This window comes from Anthonomus grandis, assembly GCF_022605725.1.
Source record: "Anthonomus grandis grandis chromosome 1 unlocalized genomic scaffold, icAntGran1.3 Chromosome55, whole genome shotgun sequence".
In the NCBI taxonomy this organism is placed as follows: Eukaryota; Metazoa; Arthropoda; class Insecta; order Coleoptera; family Curculionidae; genus Anthonomus; species Anthonomus grandis.
In genome coordinates, this window is record NW_026088430.1 from 22,099 (window position 1) to 48,239 (window position 26,141).

General features: G+C 32.1%; 3 protein-coding genes across 3 annotated transcripts; 2 read left to right on the forward strand and 1 right to left on the reverse strand.

Moving 5' to 3' along the window:
* Positions 1–1,172: 1,172 nt before the first annotated feature.
* On the forward strand, positions 1,173–10,485 carry LOC126749421 (uncharacterized). The gene is made up of 2 exons (XM_050459113.1): positions 1,173–1,519; positions 7,467–10,485. The coding sequence occupies exon 2, from the start codon at positions 7,467–7,469 to the stop codon at positions 8,787–8,789; it is 1,323 nt and encodes a 440-aa protein (XP_050315070.1). The 5' UTR covers positions 1,173–1,519; the 3' UTR covers positions 8,790–10,485.
* Positions 10,486–12,345: 1,860 nt separating this feature from the next.
* Positions 12,346–19,519, forward strand: LOC126749422 (traB domain-containing protein-like). Its single transcript, XM_050459114.1, has 6 exons — positions 12,346–12,578; positions 12,662–12,710; positions 12,801–13,045; positions 13,144–13,395; positions 18,006–18,145; positions 18,784–19,519. The coding sequence occupies exons 2-6, from the start codon at positions 12,686–12,688 to the stop codon at positions 19,229–19,231; spliced, it is 1,110 nt and encodes a 369-aa protein (XP_050315071.1). The 5' UTR covers positions 12,346–12,578; positions 12,662–12,685; the 3' UTR covers positions 19,232–19,519.
* Positions 19,520–23,504: 3,985 nt separating this feature from the next.
* On the reverse strand, positions 23,505–26,119 carry LOC126749423 (formylglycine-generating enzyme-like). Its single transcript, XM_050459115.1, has 4 exons — positions 25,450–26,119; positions 24,030–24,201; positions 23,817–23,979; positions 23,505–23,759 (listed from the first exon to the last, which is right to left on the reverse strand). The coding sequence occupies exons 1-4, from the start codon at positions 25,979–25,981 to the stop codon at positions 23,619–23,621; spliced, it is 1,008 nt and encodes a 335-aa protein (XP_050315072.1). The 5' UTR covers positions 25,982–26,119; the 3' UTR covers positions 23,505–23,618.
* Positions 26,120–26,141: the final 22 nt, after the last annotated feature.

The following is a 26,141-nucleotide window of genomic DNA, read 5'->3' on the forward strand; positions in this document are numbered from 1 at the left end:
TGTACATGGTGAAGCTCGCTGAATGAATTACATTGTCAATACTCACGTAAGTTTAATTTTAAAATACCCAAATTTTACACTAACTGTAATACAAGTAAATCCCTTTTCAATTTTTTTTAATTCCGAAATTATCTCACTTTTGTAAACAGAATCGTATATTCTACAGCTGATTAATAAATATACCTTGACCATATCGGGTTGATAAATATGCCAATAGTTTATAAAAACTGAATTTTCACTTATTTGCGATAAAAAATGGGACAATTACTGCAATTTTTATATGATTTTATAGTGATAGGCTTTCGAAAGATGAAATAATGTTTTTTCACGTATTACTAAAAAACCTTAAGGTTATGTACGAAAAGTATAGATACAAAAACTAAATATTTTTTTATCGCCTATAACTTTCTTAAGTAGCATTTTTTTCTCAGGCAATAATTTTCTGCAAAAAAATCGTTTTTAATTAACCCTAGCCTTACCCCCCCACCCACCCCACACACCTTACCAGTAAGAAATAATTTTCAAAAATCATTGTTTTCCAAAATAATACGAAAGAATAATAGCTGGTTTTATGGCTAATATATAATATTATAACACAGTTTGTTTATTTAAATTTGATAAAATTATATTTATGTATATTAATAAATGTTTAATACAAAAAAAGTGCTATTAGATTGAATTTTATAGACGAAAAACGGTGATTTTTCAAAAGAATTTCTTACTGAGCAAATGTTTGGGGTGGGTGGGGGGTGTAAGGGTTGTTTTGAAGAAAAACAATGTTTTTGCAGAAAATATATATTTAATATTTAATTTAAAAACAGTGTTTATTTAAATTTGTTAATGTGTATAAAAGTGATAACGTACTTCACTTAAAAGAAACTTTGATGCACATCATTGATTAATAAAAAAAAAATAAACTTACTGAAAATTTAATAAAAACGTTATTTTTAACAATAATCGGTAATCCGTGTGCGTTCAACCGTTTAACAAATATATATTAAAAAAAAAACACGTCACCTTGTAACTAATTACCTTGCCATCGATTATTATAATATATTGATGCCGAATATCTTTGATGTGGTTCTTATCTTATCTATAATTAACTTTTAATTATTTATATATAATAAAACCGTAAAGAAACTCGAGTATTTATAGGATTCATTATGTTCAGAAGTACCGTTGCCAAAATAGCACGAGAAAAAAAAATTACAGATCCGTATTATTAGATCAAGTAAAAAGCGGCAGATGAGATGAGACTCGGAGAAGGATTTTATATATTCAATTCGACCATACAACGGTTAGATTCGACCTTGGCTTTGGCACGGCGTAGTCCAGTTCAAGGATAAAAACCTGATCATGATGATGTATGACAACAACACAGACCTGAATAACTGAATAATAGTTTAAAGTCGATCATACGAGGACGCCGCGTCATAGAAATAAACCCTCGGCACTTTTTAAAGGAATTATTCGCGAGTGATTTCTGTGTTGTTTTTTTTTTGTTTTGCCTGTGATAGAGGTGAGTTTTAGTATTTTCTATTATTCTTTGTTTGCGTTGGTGTCGTTCAAAATAACGTTTTTGCATATATAATTTTACCGCGAAATGCTCTTTTATATTTGTTTTTTAATCCATGAGTATTATTGCTGAAAGAGATGTAACCCAAGCAACACACGATAATGTTAGTAAACGTTTATTTCTAGTTTACACCGAATACATACATTTTTGGCTAAATTTCTATAACTATAATTATCAGATGCCCGCGTGATAATCGTTGAGGAATTTAATGTTATATTTATGTTCTATTCACGTTTAACAAGAAGGTTTATTACATGTTAATAAAAGTTGGCATATTGTTACGTTGATAAAATGCGTTTAATGGAATAAGATGTTTTTTTTTGAATAATTTTACTATCAATGTAGGATTTTTTTTAAATTTGCAAATCAGAGGGCATTTTTCAACGTATATACAATGAAAAAAAAATTAATTTTTGCTCATGACGTCCATAAGGGATTTATCGTAAATATTATTTAATTAAAAAAATACACCACTGTATTTTTCTAAAATGAATTTTATTTTTTAAATGCTTGTTTAGTTTTGACCAAATTTGTATTTTTCAGTTTTTTATCTTATTATTGTTTTATAGAGTTTTACGCATTTCCTATTGTTTTCTATATTTCTTTTGATATTCCATTATTACTTATCAATTTTTTTTTCTTTGTATAAATAGAGTCGTGTATGATCTACGTATATTCTACACAGGGCTGAGCCTAGGGTATTTGCCGCCCCTTCTGCAGTGATTTTTATAAAAAGTGTTTTTAAAAATGCTCTTACCAAAGTACAACAGGGTGTAATAAAAAATCATATTGAATAAAATTCCAAACACACATATATTAATCAATATATCAATATTATTTATACATAAAAGCATATATTATTTACTTACATAAGTATTTCTATATTAATATGTAATTACATCGATATAAACACCTAAAGAAAATATATTTTACTTACATACTAATTTAAAGAAATTAAAAAAAAGTAATTATAAAATTATAGAACCCTGGTTTAAATGCTAACATTTACTTTTCTTGCCTTTTTATATGCAAATTCCCTAATTAGGTCGGTAACATCTAAATTAGAAACAATGTCTTGATTGGCTCATTGTGGATCTTAATTAGTTTTTTATTAATTTTAGTTTGGAAAATGAGCGTTCCCCATGAGCTACAGTGATTGACATTGTTAAACATTTTCTTAAAGCTACGAATAAATTTGGAAATATGCCTTTCAAATCGTTAGCAACCAGATATATTAATATTTCTTTGGCCGAGAAAATATTTCTAAATTCTTACAATAGGTCATTATTTCGGGTTTGGAAAATGCTTTCAAATTGTTTAAAAAACAGTTTTGAGGTTGATATATCGAGAATATAAAAAAAAAATTACTTTAAAATTTATTTCTGGAGATTGGATTGGTTCATCCTTGTGTTCATAATCAAAACACGTTTTTTTTCCTTGGTCTTATTGAGCGAATGGCTGGAAAGGAAATTTCGACGTCTACTTCTTCCGCAATTTTCTTAGATTCATTTATCATGTCTAAAAACCCGTTTTCCGATCTCATTTGTGTCAAAAATAATTTGATTTCTTTTAGAATCTGTACAGCTTCTGGTAAAATAACATTAGACTTTTGCAGTGTTTTGCTTACTATATTAATTTTTGCCAAAATGTTGTACCAAATAACTAACGAACAAATAAATTTAATTTAATGATTTTATTTTATTTATTAAGGACATTGCACTATTCTTTGTTTCATTATCTCTGCTTTCATCATTAAAAAGCGTAAACAGAGCATCATACACTTTTTCTAACTCTAATCTAAGAGTTTTTATTGCCTCAATACGGCTTTCCTAGCGGGTATCCGATAAGGGCTTTAGTGTTGACCTAAGTGTGACCTTTGATGTAGCCTGGGCAGCTCTTTTAAGAGAGCAAAAAAAGACATATATTTCCTGAATAATGCTAAAAAAATTAGTTACTTTTAGAGAGCTTTTTGCTGCATCATTAACTATTAAATTTAAACTATGGGCGGCACAGGGTACAAAAAAGGCTCTAGGATTAATATTAAAATTTTTTTTTTGTAGGCCATTGTGCTTGCCTTTCATGTTTGCTCCGTTGTCATAGCCCTGACCTCTCATATCGGCAATATCAATAACCAGTTCTTTTAAATAATTTAATAAAAAAATCTGTTAACCCCTGACCAGTAGTGTTTGTAACTTTACAAAATCCTAAAAAATTTTCTCGAATTTCTATACTTTTAGAACAATCATCAATAAAAACGAATCTAATAATAATGGTAATTTGTTCTTGGTGACTAACGTCAAGAATGATTGAGAAATATTTGCATAATTTTAAACATTCAACAATACACTTTTTTACTTTTTCTCCTATTAAAAAAATCAATTCATTTTGTATTTTATCTCCCAAATAATAAAGCATTTTGTTTTTGGCCTCTATCAATATGTTCGGCTATTACAATATCAAATTTTGCAGTCGTCTGAATTAATTTCAGAAAATTACCGTTACCCTTATCAAATAGTTTTTGACTATTACCCCTAAAAGCTAAATTTTGTCCAGCTAAAAACTGGATAACAGATATTATTCTCTCTAAAATCGAAGTCCATCTTTTTTTTTCCATTTGAAATAAATTTTGATTGATAGAGTCCACAGTTAAACCTTTTTCTATTGATTTTTTTAATTCAAGCCATTTCCTAACACTTTCAAAATGCCCCTTACTGGTTTCGTGTCTTTCTAAAGTCGCCAGTCACTATAGCCATTCCCCTCATTAAAACTATTATCAGAAACTTTAAATAATTTACAAGGAAAACAGTACACTGAATCTTTAGATTTTGAGTAACTAAGCCAGGTACTAGGAACTTTTTCATTGTTAGTTAATTTTTTTCAAAGTAAGCAGCGCTAAAACATCTATTTAAATTATTAATGGGATAATTAATATTTTTAATTTGAACAGGTCCTATTCCTAAAATCTAATATTAACAATTAATATTTCGGGCCAATATGCTGGATCTTTAAATCGTTCTTCATTTACCTGAATAGCTTCAATGTTCTCAGTTTGCGTATTTGCTGGCGTATTCGTCGTGTGATCATCTTGTTTCAATTCATCTCCTAATGCTTGTTGATCTCCAGTTGACGTCAAAGGTTGAACATCCGGCCTTTGGCTTGTTGAAGGTTGAGGTTGTGCCGGTTGTGGGTTCGTTGATGACGCAAAAAACTTTTTTAACGAATCTGCTAACCGTCTGTCATCTTCCTCCTTTTCTAGCTTCCTTTTTCGGTATTGGGAACCAAAAAGCCTCTTTCGACCATCAGCCATCTAAATCAACAAATATTTTTTTTTAGAATTGGCACAAAAATCAGACATTACTTTTTTCAATGAAAAATCGCTTAAGGCATGAAGTTCTAAATATTTGGAAGATATTAATAAAATATTTTAAACTTACCGTTAACAACACAAACACAATTTTTGTATAAAATGTATTAAAAATAAACACTAATCGACAAGTCGCTTTAAAACTCGCAAATTAAAAACGAAAGGGTGAGAATTTCTAAACATTACACCCCCGCTTATTTCTGCAGCTCCAAAATACATATTATTTATTACCCAAAAGTATTGAAATTTCTCAAGAAATAAATTTCGAGGAATTACTCTTGGTGGTACTTTACGCGGCTCTTATCAGCACCGGCGGCTGGCTGAACCCACCATAATTGCGGTGCTATTGTTTTTATTACCTAGTTAAATAACAAGATCGACGAAGCTTCTTTTAAAAAAAACATTTATTAAAATAAGGTTAACTAGGAGTACAAAACGTATGGTGAACAATAATCCCGAACAGCGAGCTTTGACACGGAACTAATGCTAACTTAACCTAACGACGATCGTATATATAGAGACAATTTACATAGTCAGCTATAATGACTATTCTAGGGATGTGATTACCTGGTCCTGGTACCTATTTATTTATCTATATAGATTATTATTATTATAGCAACGATTCGGGGAACAATGCTCGGTTTCAGTAAACATTGTATTCTGTTGGCGCCTTAATTATCAGTTTTACATTTTTGTTATTCATAATTTTTTTTGCATTACTTGGTGCTTTTTTAATTTATTTTTCAGATATTTTGCCGCCCCAAATGAGCGCCGCCGGGGTGCGGCGCACCCCTTGCACCCCCGGCACGGCTCGGCCCTGATTCTACAGTTTAATAAATATACCTTGACTTTATGTTGTTGATAAATATATAAAGTTTTTTCACGTTTTATACTCGAAAACCTTTTATGGTTTTACCTTTAAAGGTTATGTGAGAAAAGTATAGATTTTTTTATCACGTATAATTTTCTTAAAAAGCATTTTTTAGTAATTATTTTATGCAAAAAAACCGTTTTTTGTTAATTCTATCCTTACCCCCCCCACCCACCCCACACACCTTACTAGTAAGAAATTGTTTTTAAAAATCATTGTTTTCCAAAATAATGGGCATGAATAACTGCTGGTTTTGTCAATAATATTCAATCGAATAACACAGTTTGTTTATTTAAAATTCATATAAATATATATATGATTTTTTATATATATGATTTTTTAAGAGAAATTCTTACTGGCCAAATGTTTGGGGTGGGTGGGGGGATAAGGGTTTGGTTTAATTTAAAAAAAATGTGCGCCACTGCTTTTTTTTCAACTTTATTATTTTTTTGTTTCATTAAGCATTAAAAAATCCAACTTTTTCGCCTCTCGTATTTTTTTCGTAACTCACTTCGTTTTTGACAAAAAAAAAATACCGTTTTATTGCATGCCACTGGACAATATAATATAATATTTAAATAAAAATGTATCAGCCTGTATCTTGACAACTGTGCATTTCCACGTTTAGAGAAACTTTTTCGCATATTTTGTTAAAAGGAATCACCCATTTAATTACACCCTGTATAATCATTTACTTAATACCAAGATATTTTTATTTAATAATACTATTTCGATATGGCCTGAATAGAATATTTGTAATAGCATCAATTATTTCTCCTTACTTGTCTCAAACATAATTAATTAAATAAGCTTTTTTAATTAATTACGTTTATTTTTATATTAAATAGTAAACAATGAAAGCCTTATTATTTAGTACACAACCCAGATAAGGTGCAAGTCGAATAACAATATAGAATTTAGCAAATTCAAGATTTTATATAAAAAAAAAATTAAACACGTTACTCCCTAAGGTATAAACTAAATTTAAAAAAATAAGTTCTCTCAATTTGCTTCAAAATAATACAATTTCAATAAGAAATAAAAAGAAATCAAATGTTACTAGGACAACAAGGGCTCTCTCTCACTAGTTTTTTAAAAGCATTAATCAGTAACATATTAAAATCGGATAAACCTTTATAAAGTACAGAATTGGGCATTTGACTAGAATTACACCTATTTAATTAAATAAAGTTAGAGGAATGGCGTGTAATTATGCACATCTCTAAAAAAAAATTAGGATATTCCATTTAAAATATTTTAGGTTAGTTCCACCCTGGCGAAGGAATAACAGATGGGGGTGTATCCCTGTATGGATAGCACTGGCTACTTTTTGTAACACCTTACTGCAAACATAAATTTTCAGTTAATGATTAATGTTGTTATTACCCTCCAATCAAAACCACCAGGTTCGTTAAACCAGAGCCATATATGTAAGTCACGTTTTTTACCTCCAAACCCATCTTTAAGAACCGATTTCTATCGACATTAAGAATTGATTAAAAATAGTTTATGACATTTTAAGCGGCCAGGTTATAATTTAGGGAAGTCCAGCTAATCATACCATCAAACCATAATCGTATGTGAAACGTATTTTATGTAAACCTAAAATCAATTTTTTATATAATAAAATTATGAATATAATTTTTTTTCTTTAGATGGACCCTTTTAGAGAGTTCCTCGGTCCTACTGACACCAAACAAGAGCGTCTCCTCGCATTCTTTCGCGATCAAAAATACGTCGACTGCATATTCCGGATCGAGGATGAAGAAATCAAAGCGCACAAACTGGTTTTGGCCTGTTGCAGTCCCGTTTTCGAAAAAATGCTCTTCGGAGACCTCGCCACCGACGAGATCATCGTCGAGGATGTCAAAATCGAAGAGTTCACACAGATGCTAGAATACGTTTACACCGAGAGTATTAGTTTTAGTTCAATCTCAAATGCCTGGTCAGTATTTTACGTTGCTCAAAAATATTTTATTAACGATCTTGTTGATGTATGTTTAAGTTATGTTAAGCAAAACGTTACGTTAAGCACATTGGTTTTGAGTTTTGAATACTCTGAGCTGTACAATTTGAATAATATGAAGATGGCTTATATGCATGATATAATTCAAGCTGTGGGAAGTGTTATGGAGGGCGATTATCACATGAAACCGTCCACATTAAGATCTCTATTGAACGAAGATCTTTTAATCACAAAAAGTGATCTCTTATGCAAAATTCTAGATTGGGCTTTGGTCGAATGCGAATGCAGAGGCCTCGGCGCTAATCCAGAGACTCTGGTCGAAATTCTTAAACAGGAAAACCTTTTAAAGCATATTAACAAACGATGGTTATTCGATATAACGTGCGAATACTGTAACGAAACTTTGATCATGTGCGACTGCGTTGATGATCGCTTACATAAAACCTTAATGTACCTGAGCAGTGACTCTATTTTAGATGAGAAAGAAGACTTAGTAGCACATAATGCCAAAGTTTTGCCGTCCATTTGCAAAGTACGTAAAGTTTACAAAATTGCTCGTAGAATAGATTTACATAATAACGAAGCGTTTCTTTCGGGTTTATCGACTAATTGCGACCTAGTTGTGACCGGTTTGTTTCTTTGCACTGAAATGAACGGGAGCTTCGACGATTCTTCTCAGGAATATAAGGGGCAAGTTACTATAAGATTTTGCGAATTAGGCTCCGATGAAAATATAGTAAAACCTACAATATTGAACGGGTCATTCCCTTATAACTCTGAAATGTTCATACCCCTAAGGTATCCGGTTACAATAAAATTATATAGCTTGTATAACATACGAATCTCATATAAGAACTTTGGCAATAAGGAGCGGTCTAGTATTGTATGTAGTTATATGAGCGATGAACTGGTAGATTATAAGCGAAGCGGTCTTTTAGGTGAACCCCCGAAATTGTTTTTCTATGATATGTTTGGAACGATCGTGAAAGGGGTTGCGTTTCTTCCTTTATGACGCCTCTTATAGCTGATAATAATTTATTTAGATTTATAGGTATTTATTTTCATTTATAAATATTGAATATATGCATGAAAAATTAATTATCGTATTTATTTAATTTGAATAAAATTATGCGCAAGAATATGGGCCCTAAAAAAGCGATATCTCAGCTAATATGAGAGCTACAACTCAATTAGAATTTTTCCGATAGGGCCCATAAAAGCCGAGATATCGACCTTCAAAATTTGGGTTTTTTCACCATTAAATTTGGTTTTTGAAATTAGTTTAACGCGTTGAAGGACACCTGCTTTTCCCTTAGGTTAATATATCGGCACTAGCGGCATATACCGCAAAGCGTAAAGCGCTTTGGTGGACACTGGCGTGATATAACGCGTTTGCTGTATGGCGGTTTTATAGCAGTTAGCGTCAAATGCCGATAATTTACTATGTATTTAGGGTAGGCTGGGCACCAAATACTCAGAGCCACTGGGAAAATACACCAGTGTCTTTCAAGCGGAAATACACGCTATAGAAAGATGCGCTCAATTAATCCTGAACAAAGACTACCTCAAGCAGGACATCGCAATCTTCACCGACAGTCAAGCAGCCATAGCAGCACTGAGTTCACATGTCATCAGTTCTAAAATGGTAAGAGACTGTTTGGGCAAACTTAATGAGGTAGGAAAGAGAAATAAAGTCACAATATTGTGGGTACCTGGACATACAGGCGTGCAAGGTAACGAAGAAGCCAATATTCTGGCAAAAAAGGGATCTGGTTCTCAATTTGTAGGACCGGAACCTTTCTGCATCATAGGAAAGAATACTTACCTATATGAGCTTACAAAAATGGAGGATCAACTCAGAGAAAGCCTCTGGGATGATCATCCAGGGTTGAGACACTCCAAGATGTTCCTTGGAACCCTCGACCCAAAAAAATCTAAAGCTCTAGTAAGTGTAACTAAAACTAAACTACGGATTGTAACAGGATTCCTAACAGGGCACTGTCACCTTCGAGAGCACCGCAGGAAACTAAAACTAGAACAGACAGGTGAATGCAGATTCTGTGGGGAAGAGGAAGAGACCCCAGAACACCTAGTAACTGCATGCGAAACAGTTGCCGAAAGTCGTGCCATGCACCTCGGTAATTATGAAATTCCAGAAGGAAATATCACATTACTGGAACCGTCACAACTACTAGCCTTTATTAAAGCCATAGGATTGTACGAAGTAATTTGACTTGAGAATAACATCAAGCAGTAATCAGACAGGGGCACACAATAGATCTTTTAGGTCGCAGTGAAACTTCACCCTTATTTTAATCTAATCTAATCTAATCTAGGGTAGGCTGTCATTCTAAAAACCCGCTGGCATATATTTAGGACGAGTAGTACAAAAAATTCTCTGGTTTCGGGTTATAGTAGTTTATTGATGACCGCGGTCCAGTTAGCACGTGTTTATAAAAAAATAAATTAAAAAATGGACGAAAACGAACGGCAAAAACTTCTTAAACTTTACGAAGAGTGTGATACAGATGAAATGTCTTCAGAATATGACCCCTTTAGCGGAGATGATGACTCGGACTACGAAGCCGATAGTGGCGAATTAAACGAAAGTTCAAGTGATAGTGAACTGGAAAATAAAAATTATCAAAGGGATAGACGTAAGTTTATCTATCGTATTATGATATTGTCAAATATTGAGTAAAAAAACTAGCATGTACCGAGTATTTTTTATACTTTGCATTTTTTTTAGCATCGACTTCAAGGTCTAATGATGGGTAAAAAGTAAAAACATGCCTCCCGGATCAGACGGATATTAGTTCAGACTCTGAAAATGAACGAGAAGAAGAAGAAGAAGAAGGTAATGTACCTGTTTTATCATCCTTTATTAAGTATTCAGCAAATATTATTTTTTTTTTAGTTCAGACATCTGCAGAGAGGAATTTGGTATGGGAATCTACAATAAAAGATCCTGTTGACCTTACGTTTGATGGTTCTAATAGTGGTATTAGGCAAAATATTGATAATATGACACCAATTCAAGTTTATGAACTAATATGGACCCGTGATACTATGAATTTACTAGTAGATAAAACGAATGAATATGGCGAGGTTTTATGTCTTCAAAATAGACCAAAGAGAAGGAATGAGAGATTTAGACATTTTCAACCCGTTAGTATGCAGGAAATGAAACAGTTTTTTGGTTTATGTCTTATAGATAGGCAACTGAAATGTCGTTCTGTAAGAAAGTTGTTTTCTCTGGATCCAATTTACTATCATCCAATATTTTCGGCCACTATGAACAGATTTTGAGATGTCTTAATTGTTCTAGTGACGACAAAAATGATACAGCCGAAAAAGTAAGCCTCCTTTTTAAAAAAATAATAAAAAACAGCCAAGATTTATTTTATCCCCAAGAAGCATTATCATTGGACGAATCTCTTTTATTGTTTAGAAGTAGGCTTAGATCCCGCGTGTATATAAAAAATAAAAAGAACAAGGTATGGGATAAAATTCTACAAACTTTGTTCTAGTGATGGTTACATCCTTAATATTAAAATGTATAAAGGAAAAACAAATCGCGATGATGTCGGATCATCCAAAATAAATTCCCTAGTTTTACGCCTAATGGAACCTTATTTAAATAAAGGGCACCACGTTTATATGGATAATTTTTATAATAGCGTCACTTTATCCAACAATAAGCTGCTAGTTAAAAAGACACACTCAACTGGAACAGTAAGGAGTAACAGGGCTGGTAACCCCAAAGAAGTAACTACAGCAAAACTACGACGTGGTGATCATATCTGGCGTCGTTCAAATGATGTTTCAAAGTGGAAAGACAAACGTGAAGTCTTAGCCATTACAGCCGCTTATACCCCACAGATGGTAGAATCCGAAAATAGATATGGAAAAAAGACTGCAAAACCATTAGAAATAGTGCAATATAATAACCACATGCCTGGAATAGACAGATCGGATCAAATGATCAGTTATTATTCCTGCCCTAAAAAAACTGTAAGATGGTATAAAAAAGCAATATTTCACTTTCTTGATATTGCATTGTGGAATGCATTTTATATCTATAGACATAAGTTAGAAAAAAAGCCATCATATGCAACATTCCGGAAAAGTGTAATTAGAGAGCTACTAGGAATAGCAGGAAAAACGGATGGCAGAGAGTTTGTAGCGGCAGTACCTGTAAAGACTAAAAAGAGCATCCAGGCGAGACGACAAAAATAATCATATTCTTGAGGCGATGCCCATTCCCAAAAACTCAAAAAGGAAGGGTGAATTTTATAAGAGATGCAGACAATGTTCCATAGAAAAAACACGAAAAGAAACAGCTTGGCAGTGTATTACCTGTGTTGGAAATCCTCCACTATGTGTCGGTACTTGCTTCGACAACTGGCATAAATAGGCGTTGTTTCTCAAATTTCAATTTCAAATAATTTTTTGGGCCGTTTTAAGCACATTTAGTGCTTTCGATGTGACATGACGTCATATGACGCGTAAGTTTTTTTGATTTAGGCGAAAATACTAGCACTAATTAAGATATTTAATATAACTTTCGTTATTCTAGCTTAAAAAGTAACGAAGATATCAATGTGTGTTTTTGAGGTCGTACCGGATTTTCTCGTGTACGTTTTTGCAATACGCATCTGACGTCATATGACGCTAGTGTCCTTAACGTGTTTGATTTTGGGGTATAATAGTATGAGTTCATTGTAAATGCACCCTAACTCCAGCTGTGATAACGTCAACGTCATAACCTCAAACGTCAACCATTTGTTTTCATTTTTGGGTTAGTAGTTTCTGTTTGATTCTAATATTTTTTCCTATAAATAAAAATTAAATAAATATTATATATTGTTTATTCTATGTTAGGTCTGCTTACTTAGAATTAAAAACATGGATAATTCACTTACGAATTTCGGTAAGTTCACAAGCTAAAACTATATAAAATATGTTAGCACAGTGTTGGAAAATATGTTTTCCGAAAAAACTCTTTTTATTTACCATTTAGAGCTCAGTGAAAGTACGGTGAAAATAGGAACAGACTCCGAGAGTGGATCGGATAAAAGTGAGGCTATTGAGATTGTTGGTTATGGAGATGAGGAGTTAAATAGTAGCAAGAAATCTTCAGAAGAAGACTTTGACAATAATCTTCCTGACACAGTCACAATATTAACGCATAAAGAAACAGGGGCCAAACTTTACTTAATAGGAACTGCTCATTTTAGTAAGAAATCTCAAGAGGATGTAGAATTGGTAAGTGTACTTGAATATTAATAATTTTCTGTAGTTTAAATACAGATCAAGGAGAGTAGGAAGTTATTTAAAAAATCATAATAATGATTTTCTTTAAGGTTATAAGAAATGCGCAACCGAATATAGTTGTGGTAGAATTATGTGGTCAAAGAACCAGCATACTAGAACTAGATGAGGAAACTATCTTGAAAGAAGCCAAGAATATAGATGCGGCGAAAATTATAGCGACTATGAAAGCGGATGGAGCCGTTAACGGTTTATTGTATATTTTGTTACTAAGCATGAGTGCACATATAACGAAAGAAATTGGTATGGCACCCGGAGGAGAATTTAGAGTCGCTAGCCAAGAGGTAACTTCTATATTTAGCCTTAATTATTACAGATATTTATTTTGAAAGGATCTATGAATTAATTTGTAACAATACAGTATTATTATCATCAAATTGAAGAAGTATATCTGAAATATTGATATTAAGTAATTTTTTTATATATGCAAAGAACAGAATTGATAGACTCAAGATTTTTCCCTATTAGTTAAGAAATGGGTTTAGATATATAATTTCCAAGGGCTTTTAATGTTTTTACACTGATTCTGACGATTCCTGAGGTAGAGTTTGTCTTTATTGTTGAGATCTAGAAGCGGGGAAAAAAGGGATTTTTGACATTTATACTTGTTACTCTTATAGTGTTTTTTTATTTTTTCTGCATGTTTTTTGCAACTACAGAAGTAGTTTAAATATCAACATTTTCATTGTTCTTTTTACATTTTAAATGTAATACATCTGTTTTCTTCCTTAATGTTACCATTCCTGATATAATAATTTTTTCTATAGTTACTGTAGACTGGATCATTATTTATTTTATAAATGTAATTAACCCTCAGGGTGTCAATAAAGTCAGGGGATCAGGGTGTCAATAAATTTCTCCAATGGTAGGAAGAGCTGCAAATTTAATTAACTTGTAATCTATAAGTGTTTATATGCTCCTTTATTTAACTGCCTGGAAGGAAAAAGTTCAACATTTATTACAGGCAGTTGGAAAAAAAGAACATATAAAAAACCCTTTTGAAACCAATGGTCTAATTGGCTAAAATATTCAATTTCTTTAATTGCCTGTAAGAAATGTTCAATTTTCAAAAAATTATTAAATACTTACAGTTTTTTATTGAACAATAAGTCATAGTTTTTCAGGTTTTTAATTAAAGCAGTTACTTAAGACACATATCGTCGTTAATCTTCCATACTGACGTATCTCATTTTTCCTAATTGTTCAGGAGAGCAGATTTAAATTTTATTGATTATTAGGCTGTAAAATTGGGGACTAATAATTTAGTTAAATGAACATATTTTTAATTTATATAAATTAAATTTTTTGAAAAATTTCAGATATGACTATTTGCGAGACCAAAATATCTAAATTAAAATCATTTACGCCCATTTTTTCTTTAGATAATACGTTGCTTCAGGCAAATAAAACGAAATTAAAAAACATCTTTTTGTATTAAAAAGTTTTTTATTGCAAAATCAAACAAAGAAACGCGCATACTTGTATGAATAGTTCTTCATAAGTAGTAAAAAACAAACTGAACAAAGATTTTTTTTTAAATTATAAACTTCATCCTAAGAATAATACTGTAGGTAACAAAAAACAAAAAGGTCATTCTTAAAACCTCTGCCTACTGTCAAGAACGAAAAACAAACAAATAACACAGTTGCGACCTATTTAATGTGGAAGTGAACGATAGAAGTTCTTGTGCTCTTCCAGTCTTATTATGGGAGTCTGACCAATACAGAATGTTTGAAAATCGGAGAACTTCCCTTGGATACTTTAATAGGTTCTGAATTCAGCTTTCCAGGATGTACGTTGTTAAGCTAGGCTTTAAGGTGTTTAAGAGACAATACAAATCATTGTTTTTCTTCAAGATGGCTTGTTTAGAAAAATATCTCATGAGGAGAATTTTTGCTCACCTTAATTACCATAATCTCCGTCCATTTTATCTGCTCTCCAGTAGTTGCTGTTTTTACCGATAGAAGTCTTAAATCTCTTAAAAGACCTTTAAAGTCCAAAAAATCAGTAAATTCAAGGGGGTTAACTTGGTAAGGATGTTGTCTTCTGGCAAGTTTGAAGACTGGATATAGCCGAGAGGGCACGAAAATGTTACCAGCATGGGAAATAGTACTATGCGCAGAGTCTCCCTCGTTCTGGCCACGATACGACTCAAAATATCTTAGGGTTATTTCTTCTAGATTTTTACTATGCAAAACTGTATAGAGTCACATTGTAGCCATGATGCTATTTTTATTCTGGCCGCTACAGCCATCGCAATACATAGATACTAGTTTCACTCCTTGATCATCGTAACTTTGCAATGCTTTATTTACGCAAGTTGCTATTTCGGATGAGCTAGCACATTCGTCCCAACAATAGCAAAAGCAGGCTTTGGTCGAGATATTATAGAACGTGAAATTAAAAACTGCAAAGCGTCTTTTGTAAAACACAGCACTCTCCTTAGTTTTTGGTAAATAAATCACCTGCTGCAAGTTAAAAGATGCACATAGAAATGTTGGATCGTTGGTAGCCTTTAACTTCAAAGCAATCATTTTTTTGCTGTCTTACAGCAATTTTTTGTACTTGTCTTCTAATGCAGATTTTGTCTCCGGATCTGCTGTTTTGTACGTCATGAACAGTGAGCACTGGTCTTTTTTAGGAGAGTGGAATGATAATTTTTTCGACTTGAAAACTCTTTGATAAGTTGCAAAACTTGGTTTACGCTCATCTTCGGAAAGTGACTGGGTATATAAGTAATACATTTGGGAAACTGAGAGATCTGGATGCAAGTATTCTCGGCTTGTACTGGATCTACAGTAGTGGGATTCCATGCGAGGAAATCTTGCTATGTGTTCCTCAATGTTAAGTCTTACTGCGTAGTCTCTAGCAATAATTTGTTCAGATTTTCGACCACCTCTTTTATCTAAATTCACCACGCCCAGTGAATCTAATTTTTCTAAAGCAGTTTTTACCACTCTGAGATACTCAAGGTGTTCAAGAAAAAATTTTTGCAGACACGAACAGGGCTGTTTTTTATAGAAAAAAAATATCTTACACTGTTTTGTCTGCGTGATTGTTCCGTTTTTGTTGTTTTTTATTTGGTATCGATTTTTTCCGTATGACGCACTATAAATTCACGTTGACGATTAACATCTGCGAGCTCATAGTATGCAGCAAAAATTTGCAAACGCTGAGATTCATCGATTGTAGAGCAACGCCTCTCGGCTTCGCATCTCGGCTTAATAACCCTAGCTGAAATCACTTTTAACCCTTTGACTGTTAAGTATTCTTTACCTGAATTTCGTAGATGTTTGGCCAGTTTTTCTTTATTAACACGATTTTTTTAATTTTCTACCTCCTCTTTTTCTGTCCCTTCTACAGTGTGATGTTCTGGTTGTAGGTTTGTATTCGAACTAGATATTCTTTTAGCTTTCTTTTCTTTATAACTTTTATCGTGTCTACCGCAATCTGGATTGTCGATAAAATGGTCCCAGAATAGCAAAATTAGGCAACGCTCGCGTGAATCAAATACTTCAACTTTACATCTTCTTACTTCACACGTAGCTTTGTATGGAGGATCAGCGTCAGAATCATAACAATCTTCCTCAAAATCCTCGTAATCATCAGCGTTTAATTGTTCTTCGTCTCTTGAAGATAATTCGTTTATAGTTTCTACAACAGAGTGTCTATCAACCTGTCCCAGGACCAAGTCTTCTTCGGAATTCCGTTGTTTTTCTTAAAAAAATATTTCTCTATCAGAAATCAGCAGCCAAAATGATGAGTTCGAAATTCCAAAAATTTTGTTTGTAATCTTACCTGAACTTTTTTGAATTACACCCAAAGAAGTATCGTCATAAAATGAATGTGACATTACACACTCTGTATCTATTATTTTATCACCGGTGCTCGATTTTCCTTGGCCTCTTGGCAATTTTTTATTTACATTTTCTTCGGCAGGTTTTTCTTTACTTTTATCCGGCTGTAACTGTTCTAGTAATTTAAACTGTAATTTTTCTAAAGAAGGTAATTTTATATTAGTCATTAGTTTAAAATGTAATTCCAAAACTAAAGTTTAAATAATTCCCAAAATATCATTCATATTCTTACCTGAACGTTTTTTAATTATTGCACTTAAAGGAATATCGTCATCAGATGAATTAGACATTGCACACTCGGTGTCTACCGAGTCTTGTAGTGTTTCTGAAAAAAACAACTCTATATCTGTAAATAAAATTTAAAGTGAAGTTCCACAATACCAAAATATTACACACTGTCTTACCTGAAAATTTTTTAGTTTTTACAGGAAAGTCGGCGTCAGTATCTATTATTTTTCCACTATACCACTTATTGGAATAATACATTTTAAGCTTAGTGCCTATTTTTAATTGTCCACTAAACAACAGTTCTTTAGAAAAGACGACATTTTTTGTCCCGTTTTTTTCACAACACAAGCACATCCATCATAAAAACAGTACAATCGGAAACTTGAAATCAACTACAACAAACAACAAGTGCACGCTGCAACGAACTGACTATCTAACACCGCATTTTATCCAGTCTGCAATGATTACGCACTTGGATTATTATTCCTGTCAGAACTCGTAAACTGAATTACGCCTGAAGTGGTTGGATATGTTTAAACAAATAAATATCTCACAAACTGACGTATCTCGACTTACGTCTGTTTGTGAGAACTAAAATGTAAAATATTTTGATATACGACAAAATGTCTTTCATTTTACCAACGAACCAATGCGAATTGAGTTACGCTACTTTGTGAGATGAAAATTTACTTATTTAGAAGCAAGTTGCTGTAAAAATCACAAATTCGCATTGTTATGAGATACGTCAGTTTGGAAGATTAACAACGATATGTACTATTGACGTATCAATATTATCTCTAATTTTTCAGGCAGCTAAAATTCCAAACTGTTATGTCCACTTAGGGGACCGACCCATTGGAATAACGATAAGACGCGCCCTCAGTAGACTAAGTTGGTGGCAAACGGTAAAGTTTGCATGGCATTTGTTGACCTGTAAAGATCCTATAAGGTAATTACCGTAAAAACGTTAATAATTATTATAGTCCGTTTAGAAAGTATCTTTTTTTTTTGCAATTTTAATATTTTCTTTTTGTAAAAAAAAAAGTAATGGGTCAAGTAGATTGAATCTTGTCAGGACAATTGGCCTATAATTTGTGGGTAGTTCTACATTACCTTGCTTCAAAATAGGGACTATAGTTGTCCTATTAAGTATACTTGGATAAATCCCAGTGGTGAAAATGTAATTAATAATATGTAAAAGAGGTACTATAAGGTGTCTGTGACCTCAGAAGTAATTAGGTCATCCCCACTTGCTGTATTATTTTTTAAATTGTTTTAATTTAATTTATTAATTAATTTTCTATAAAAGGTGTGAAATAGAAAGAATTTAGACTTTTCCAATGTAATTTGAACTGGACTTTTTACTTTTACTTGCCTCCTTTCGTTCTACTTAACTAAAATAACTGTTAAACTCCTCTGCAATCAAGGTAGGATCAGTCAGGGTTCCGTTACTTTCATCAACAATGTCGTTATTTTCAAATTCAAATAATAAAATTACAATTACAATATGCCTTTTTGCTTCCGGATACTTTTTAGACGGACTATAGAATTAATTGCGAGCGGTAATGTTAAAATAAAATTTTGTAGCGCCGAGGAAATTGAAAAATGCAAAAACCGCGATATGCTGGAGCAATTACTAGCTGAATTGGCCGGCGAATTTCCGGGATTCAAGGAGGTGTTCCTGGTCGAACGCGATATTTATTTGACCAGTTCCTTGCAAGCGGCCGCCAGGATGAGGCCTCCCGGTGATCCGGAGAAGCCTTTGACGATTGTGGGAGTGGTGGGTATCGGTCACATGCCCGGCATAATAAAACTGTGGCCGGAGGAGCAACGACGGTTCATTCCGGGGATCATGGTCGTACCCCCGCCTACGATGACGTCGAAAATCGTGAAGTTCAGCTTTAAATTGTCGCTGTTCGGTTTGGGTGTGTACGTGATTTATAGATACGTGCCGGTTCCGAAGGTTCTCAGGGAAAACGCAATGCTTCAAAGTGTCGTGAGTAACGTCAAAGACAACTTGTCAAGTCTTTTATGAGTTTTTCCATGTAATTTTAAGATTGGTACATAACTTTTATTGTTTCATATGATTGGTGTCGGCTGGTGTTACATATAAGATCAAGATTATTATAATATATTATTTTTTTATATAGGGGGGTTTTAGATTTGTAACTTAAAGGCATTTTAATAATGTAGTACATGGCTATTTTTGATAACTCTTTGGTCTACCTTTTACTAGTTTTATTCCTATAGTTATTTTATCTGTTGAGATTTTAGCAAGCTCAAATTATTGTTGATATTTTTAATATAAAACATTTTTATTTGCTTTAATTTTTATAATTATTACCCTAGGACTGAATAGATTCAAAAGTGCTTTAATTCTTAAAAAAATATAATTTTTCATTGACAAAGCATATTTACGTCTAAAAGTGAAAAAGTATTACATAGAATCATAGATAAACCCAAGTAGGAGAGCAAAATAATTAAAATTTAACATATAGAATGTGGCGAAGATAAGGAGGGCCAGTACAAAAATCTATGTAACCATGAGAGATAGAAAGTTGGTTAAATGCGAAGAATTTAGTTAAAATGTAATATTTTGTGCTATGTTTATTACACAAGAATTTTTGCAACTAAATAACACACTCATAGGCACTTTTTTCCCTCTTTAAGATGCCGTTATTCATTTTTAGATCCGACGTTTTGTCTTTGATCTACCATCATCCTATTTTTCGATATCAAATATTAAAACTGCTTTCAATTCCGCATTCAACGGTGTTTCATAAGTTGTGGTTCAATCATGTTTTAGACCTTTTTAAGCATTATATTAATATCATTGATGACTCAGAAAAAAGTAGGCTTTTCAAACAAAATGGTCGACATAGAGATGCTTGAAGTTTGACAATAACTTATGAATTTAGGCATTTTGTAGAATAAAGATTTTTTTACAAAATAAATACAATAATTGTAATTAGAAAGAATTATCAATTACAAATTATCTTGCAAATATAGCACCATTACTTTTCAATAAAATAAGGGTGCCACCATAAATAAAGTTTTTCCCTACAAGTAATAGATACTAGCATATATTCGAGAGAAGAAAAAAACATTCACCAGACTTATAAGCCAATGTTCAGTAATTAAAACTAAATCTGCCCAATCCTAACTATCCAAAAATAAATGCAAAGTATCACATTTATATCTCAAATATTGAATATTTAATATGAGATTGAGGCATTACGTATTATGTTATTGCTATTAGAAACCGCCCCCAAAAGAGGAGTTAGCTATAAAAAATTCCTTGAAATATCCACATACCTAATTTCTATACCCTCAAGCAATATACAATCATTTTGGCTATTAACTGGCTCATTATTTCTAAAGTTTAAATCAGTTACATTCAAAATATCATTAGAATTATTATTACTGGCTAACTCTCGTCTTATATTACATTTATTATTGAAATGAGACTTAAAACATGTTATAAACACATATCTAAATAATAGTTTGTCAATAGACCCATTACTCAGTCTATACCTCCCTTTAACATAAATATTATCAATAATTCTGACAGATGCATTGTATGAAATATGATATAAAATAATTAGCTTTTGTTCAGCTAAAACATATCACTATATTGAAAAAAACATACTAAAGAAAGAAAGAAAGAAAATGTGCTATATTACGTAAGAATAATCTTGTGTACAAGCATCCTACAAGTTAAAAAAACAAAGCACAAATACAATTTCAAAAATTGACAAAACAATGAACAAAATTAAACACAAGAAGACAAAACTTTTTGAACATACTTAAATTAAAGATAACTAAATAAAACAATCAATTACTAAATAAAGGTAAACTTGTTGACAAAACTAGAGAAGAAAAAAAGAAAACTTTCCAACATGTCCAAGGTTAAAACCTATCATTAAAAAAGTCATCCAGGTTATAATATGCCTTATCCAATAAAAGCGACTTAGATTGGTATGTTTATTAAAGTTTATAACATCTCTACTTGTATAGCCACTAGTTGCTTTAAATATACTATTAACGATTATGTATCAGTCAAGCTTAATATGGTAAGAGTACTAGGGTTTACCAAAGATTGTCTAACAAGACAGATCAAAAAGTAATTATGCAAAACAGACAAATTAAAAAACTATATACTTCAAGTAGTTTAACAGCGTATAAAAATGATTCAGAAGCAACCGAAATCCCAAGCTCACAACTCCAGAATATACTCTAGGTAACAGTAAATTTAAATGAAAGGTTTATATAGAAAGAGAGCTTTGATAAGGTCATAATCATTGGAGTAATTTTGTTTTTAAATGTAGCTATAGAGCCATTAAACAGATCAAAATCATAATTGCTGTGTAAAATAAGTGAAAAGTCTTTTCTAGTATGGATAGGGGGAACCAAAGAGTCCGGTAAATGATGAGGTGCATCAATTTTATAGTTGCATAACTTAAATAAAAAAAAGCCTTATTAAAAAATAAATCTTTGTAGAAGTAACTTATCATTGGTCATGTCTCCTCCATCAATTTTGAAGCATAGATATTTCAAAAATCTGAGCTGCACATTATTTCATATAGACATTACAGTTAGGCAACCACACCATTGCTGCATAAAGTAGTTTAGACTTAATTAGGCTATTATATAAGGTAATCACCAAGGACTATCAAACCTTTTTGTTGACTTAATTATGAAACCAAGAGTTTTCAAGAATGATCTAACAATTTTATCAATACATGTTTGTTAGATCCCTCAAATCAAAATATCCTTTACTGTCCCAAATTCCGTGGACAAAGCTTTGAAACTTATCGGATTTTATGTCAAACTTGATCGTGACATAGTAGGATTACTTGGTTATGTTTACTACATACATAAGGATGGGTGTGTAACATTTTTATTTATTAAAGAGACTATTTCTAATATAAATAAGCAAATCAATGTCAGACAAACACCATAGCGAAGATGTGATTCCAGTAATGCATAATAATTTTTGCCATAGATATAGAGTCATTTTCACTATCACAATATTTTTCGTTTTATTTAAATTTAAAATGCGACTCGTATACTTTAGTTTATTATCTATGTCAATTCCCAAAAATCTGGTGTTCAAACCTAGACTTATGCAAAAATCGTCAAAAGAAAACCTAAAACTAAGTACCTTGAAATGTCTGGAAGATAAAAAATGTGCCTTATAGAAATAAACAATTTCCTACGATAACATTTTATTTGGATAAAAATACATTTTCTACTTGTAATTCAAAAATTAATTGTTTTATTTTAGGAAATTGTCGTGGCTTTTATCTATATCTTCAAGCAATTTAACGTTTTCCAGGTATTTGGTTCACGTAATTTTTTACATTTTTCTAAAATAGAACACGAAGAAACATAAAATTACCTTAAAAGAATAACGAAATAACGCCAAATTCTTCGAAGTTAAAAATAAAAAAAAAATAGCTTTGAAAAAAATCCATACAATTTTAATAAGGACGATTAATGTTTTTACTAAGGAATTCTGAGTGATTTTTTAAATATTTTCCAGTTACTTGCTTGGTACTTTTCAGGTATTTAAGAAAAATCGTTGAATCTCTGCAAGTTTGAAAAAATCACATATTGTCAGGTCACACTAAACACTCAATTCAATCAAAACGACATACTCAGTGAGTGTGTTTAATGTGGCCTGAAACCATGTTGTATCGTTTGTAGATGGTAAGATTTTGAAGGTCTGATGATGCTCTTAGGAGCGAAACACGTGTGAAACAACTTTTTGAATAAAAAATTATTTTTTGAGACCGAGACTTTTTGCAGTTCAGATTTTAAAATCTAGGTCTCTTTGAAAAAATGGACGATTTCTTTCAAACTAGAATAAATCCATGCTTTCCAAAAAATAAAAAATAAATTTATTCCAGGCATTTGTCGTAATTTGTTTTTAGGATTTCAAGGAACTTTAGGGGTAATTTTTGACTATTAACAAATTTATCATAATATACGGATTTTAATGATTTGTATTGTATTAATTTATGGAAGGTACTTCTAGGTGTAATGCACATTAGTAAGTTCGTGTCGGAACATTAATTGTTTGAAATTTCATTTTCTTATGTGACATACAACCTGCAAGGAATAATAGTCTTCATTGAAGTACTTTGATAAGTAACTAAATATTTATTTACCAAACCTATCAGTTAAAAGCATCATCACTTTCTTTTTAATAGTATTTGAGTTAAAATTAAAGAAAGTTTTTTTAGAAGGTGATTAAGTTATAATCATTTAGTTGATTTTGTAGGGCTCTTCTTTAAATAATATGGTTGAGAACGTATTTCTATGTTTATGTAAAAAGAAAAATACAAAACAATACATATTTAAAAAAACATTAAAACATTTTAATTCGTAAATATTTGATTCCTAGGTAAAAAATTTCGCTATCCGGCATCTGCTGCACATCTGAACCCCAAATTCCCTGCCGAACTGTCTTTGGTGTTTGTAGATCGCGCTGCACACCGATACCTCCAACAATACGATTCGTGACACAAGAAAGATCCTCCTTTTTTTACCTTAGAGTTCTAAATTGGGAACTTTTCAAATAAAAACCCTAATATTTAGTATCTATTATGATTTACCTCTGGATCTGTCTGCCAACCATCCTGTACCCATTCCCAAACATTCCCGGCCATATTATGCAGTCCGAATTTATTGGGAGGAAACTCGTCCACTGGACATGTGAACAAAAATCCATCTTCGGCCGTATTCCCTTTCGGAAAATCCCCTTGCCATATGTTGGCCCTGAAACAACCAAATACACCGATTCCACCAATACTGCACTAATTTTTTACCAATGTTGGCCTTTGGGATTTAATTTGTTACCCCAAGGGTACAATTTTTGTTTTAGGCCACCGCGGCATGCCATTTCCCACTCCGATTCTGTTGGTAATCTTTTGCCAAAATGCTGACAATATGCCACTGCATCGTTCCAGGACACGTGGGTCACTGGATGCGTCATTCTATCTAAAAAGAAATTGTCGGACAAATGGTTAAAAAATAATACGAACATTATATGGTTTTCGTTCTTCATAAACATCTAGTAGACTTTTTAATTTCCAACTTGTTATAAATATTATGACCACAATTCGTGGAGTTTAATGGGTTCAGATTGACTCAAGTGGTGTCCCCCACGGAAGCATTGCTTGGTTTTTTAGTAATGGTATTTCTGCAAGTATTGGTAGTAAGTTTCTACTGTTTGAAAGCACAAGATCTGCTTAGGATTTATACATGAAATATTTAAAAATTCTCAAATAGATAAGAAAATGAGGTTGACTAGTTATATAATCATATTTTCAAATTGTGCCTATTGCATGTGCAGGGCTATATTAATAGGCTCAAATAAATTGTACAAACAAATTATTAACCTTTTAAGAAGATTCAGTCAGCAGTTGTTGCTTTCATGTTTTAAACCACTATCCCTTTATCAATCTGCTGTTTGTAGAAGTTTAGTGTTACAACAATCAAATTGATGATTCAGGCCTCTATGTATTCAATAACTGTCTTATTATTAGGATTTGTTTCCTGTTGGGCAATATATCTTTGAATATGAAATAATCCATTTTTTTTTAAATTTTCTGTGATGATTCTTCCTGAGTTACTCATTTTATTGGGTATTACTTCACTTATAGTAAATACATATTTTTAATTTACTTTACTTTATTTTAGTAGATGTAATTTTTACGAAACATTGGTTCAAATTTTATAAAACAAGTAGGTTTTCTCATCATTTTCAATTTCAATAACAGAGTTAGGTAGGATATTGAAAAGAAGAACTGTACTCAGAGATTAATAGATTAAAAAAACCTCAGCTCCTGGGCATATAAAATCTATTACACCTCAAGTAAATTATTGTATGTAATACCTATTGAACTTAAATTAAATATAATGAAAGGTATCGTTAAAGATTTAAGGTCACATTTCTTTCAAATATGTTAATAAGTCTATTTTCTTCTTCTTTTGAATTTATAAGCTTGGGAGATTTTTTCTCCCAAAGAGAGCATATTTTCTAAATTGAATTTTACTATAAGTAACATAATACCCAATAAAATAACTAAATCACTATGAATTTGTCACAACAATACAGATTTTACTTGAAGATTCTTCCTACTGCTAAATTAAGTACAAGAAAAAACATATGGGCAGATGAAGTGTTTCCAAAGATTCCATAATAATTGTATATAGACTAGTAATCATTTTACTAATAAACTGTACCTTCAATAGTAGAATCTGGCCCTTCCGGATGTTTCCATGTGACTCCCTTCAATTTTATCCACCAAGGGGCCTGTCTAGCTCTTACATCCTGATACAAGTCCCTCTGACCCTCGGACAAGGCCATTTCAAATACGAAACTATCCCCAAATGTTTCCGCTTCGGTTTTGTAACCTGTTTCCCTAACGAAGTCATAAAAGTCTCGGTTGGAAACCTCGTAAGTGTCCAAATAAAAATCTTGTTCGATGGTGACATTGCGAGAGGGTCCTTCGAAATCCGATTTAAAAATGGGTTTATTGGTACCCATTTCAAATGTGCCCTTCCTGATTAATTTCATGTTATAGCGGTTAGGTTTCGGTTGGTTTGGTAAGTCTGAATTTAGTTCCTTTGAATATTTATTGTTGGGTTTAATTGCATTTTCCTGGGTACTGCATTCCCCTGCTCTGTTTAGGTTGCAACCACAGTCCGACAGGGAGAGGATAAACAGGTTTAAAAGATAAAATAGTTGGACAGTAGAATTAAGATGAAAGTACATTTTAATAGATCCTCCTGGGGTGATATACCCTAGAATCTCTTTAGATTTCTGGGCACAGAGAAAGTTAATAAAAGGCCTCTTATTTTCTCTATGTTTTTGGGGTTCATCATCCAACTAACCCAAAATAAAAATAAATGGTTGACGTTTGAGGTTAATTTAA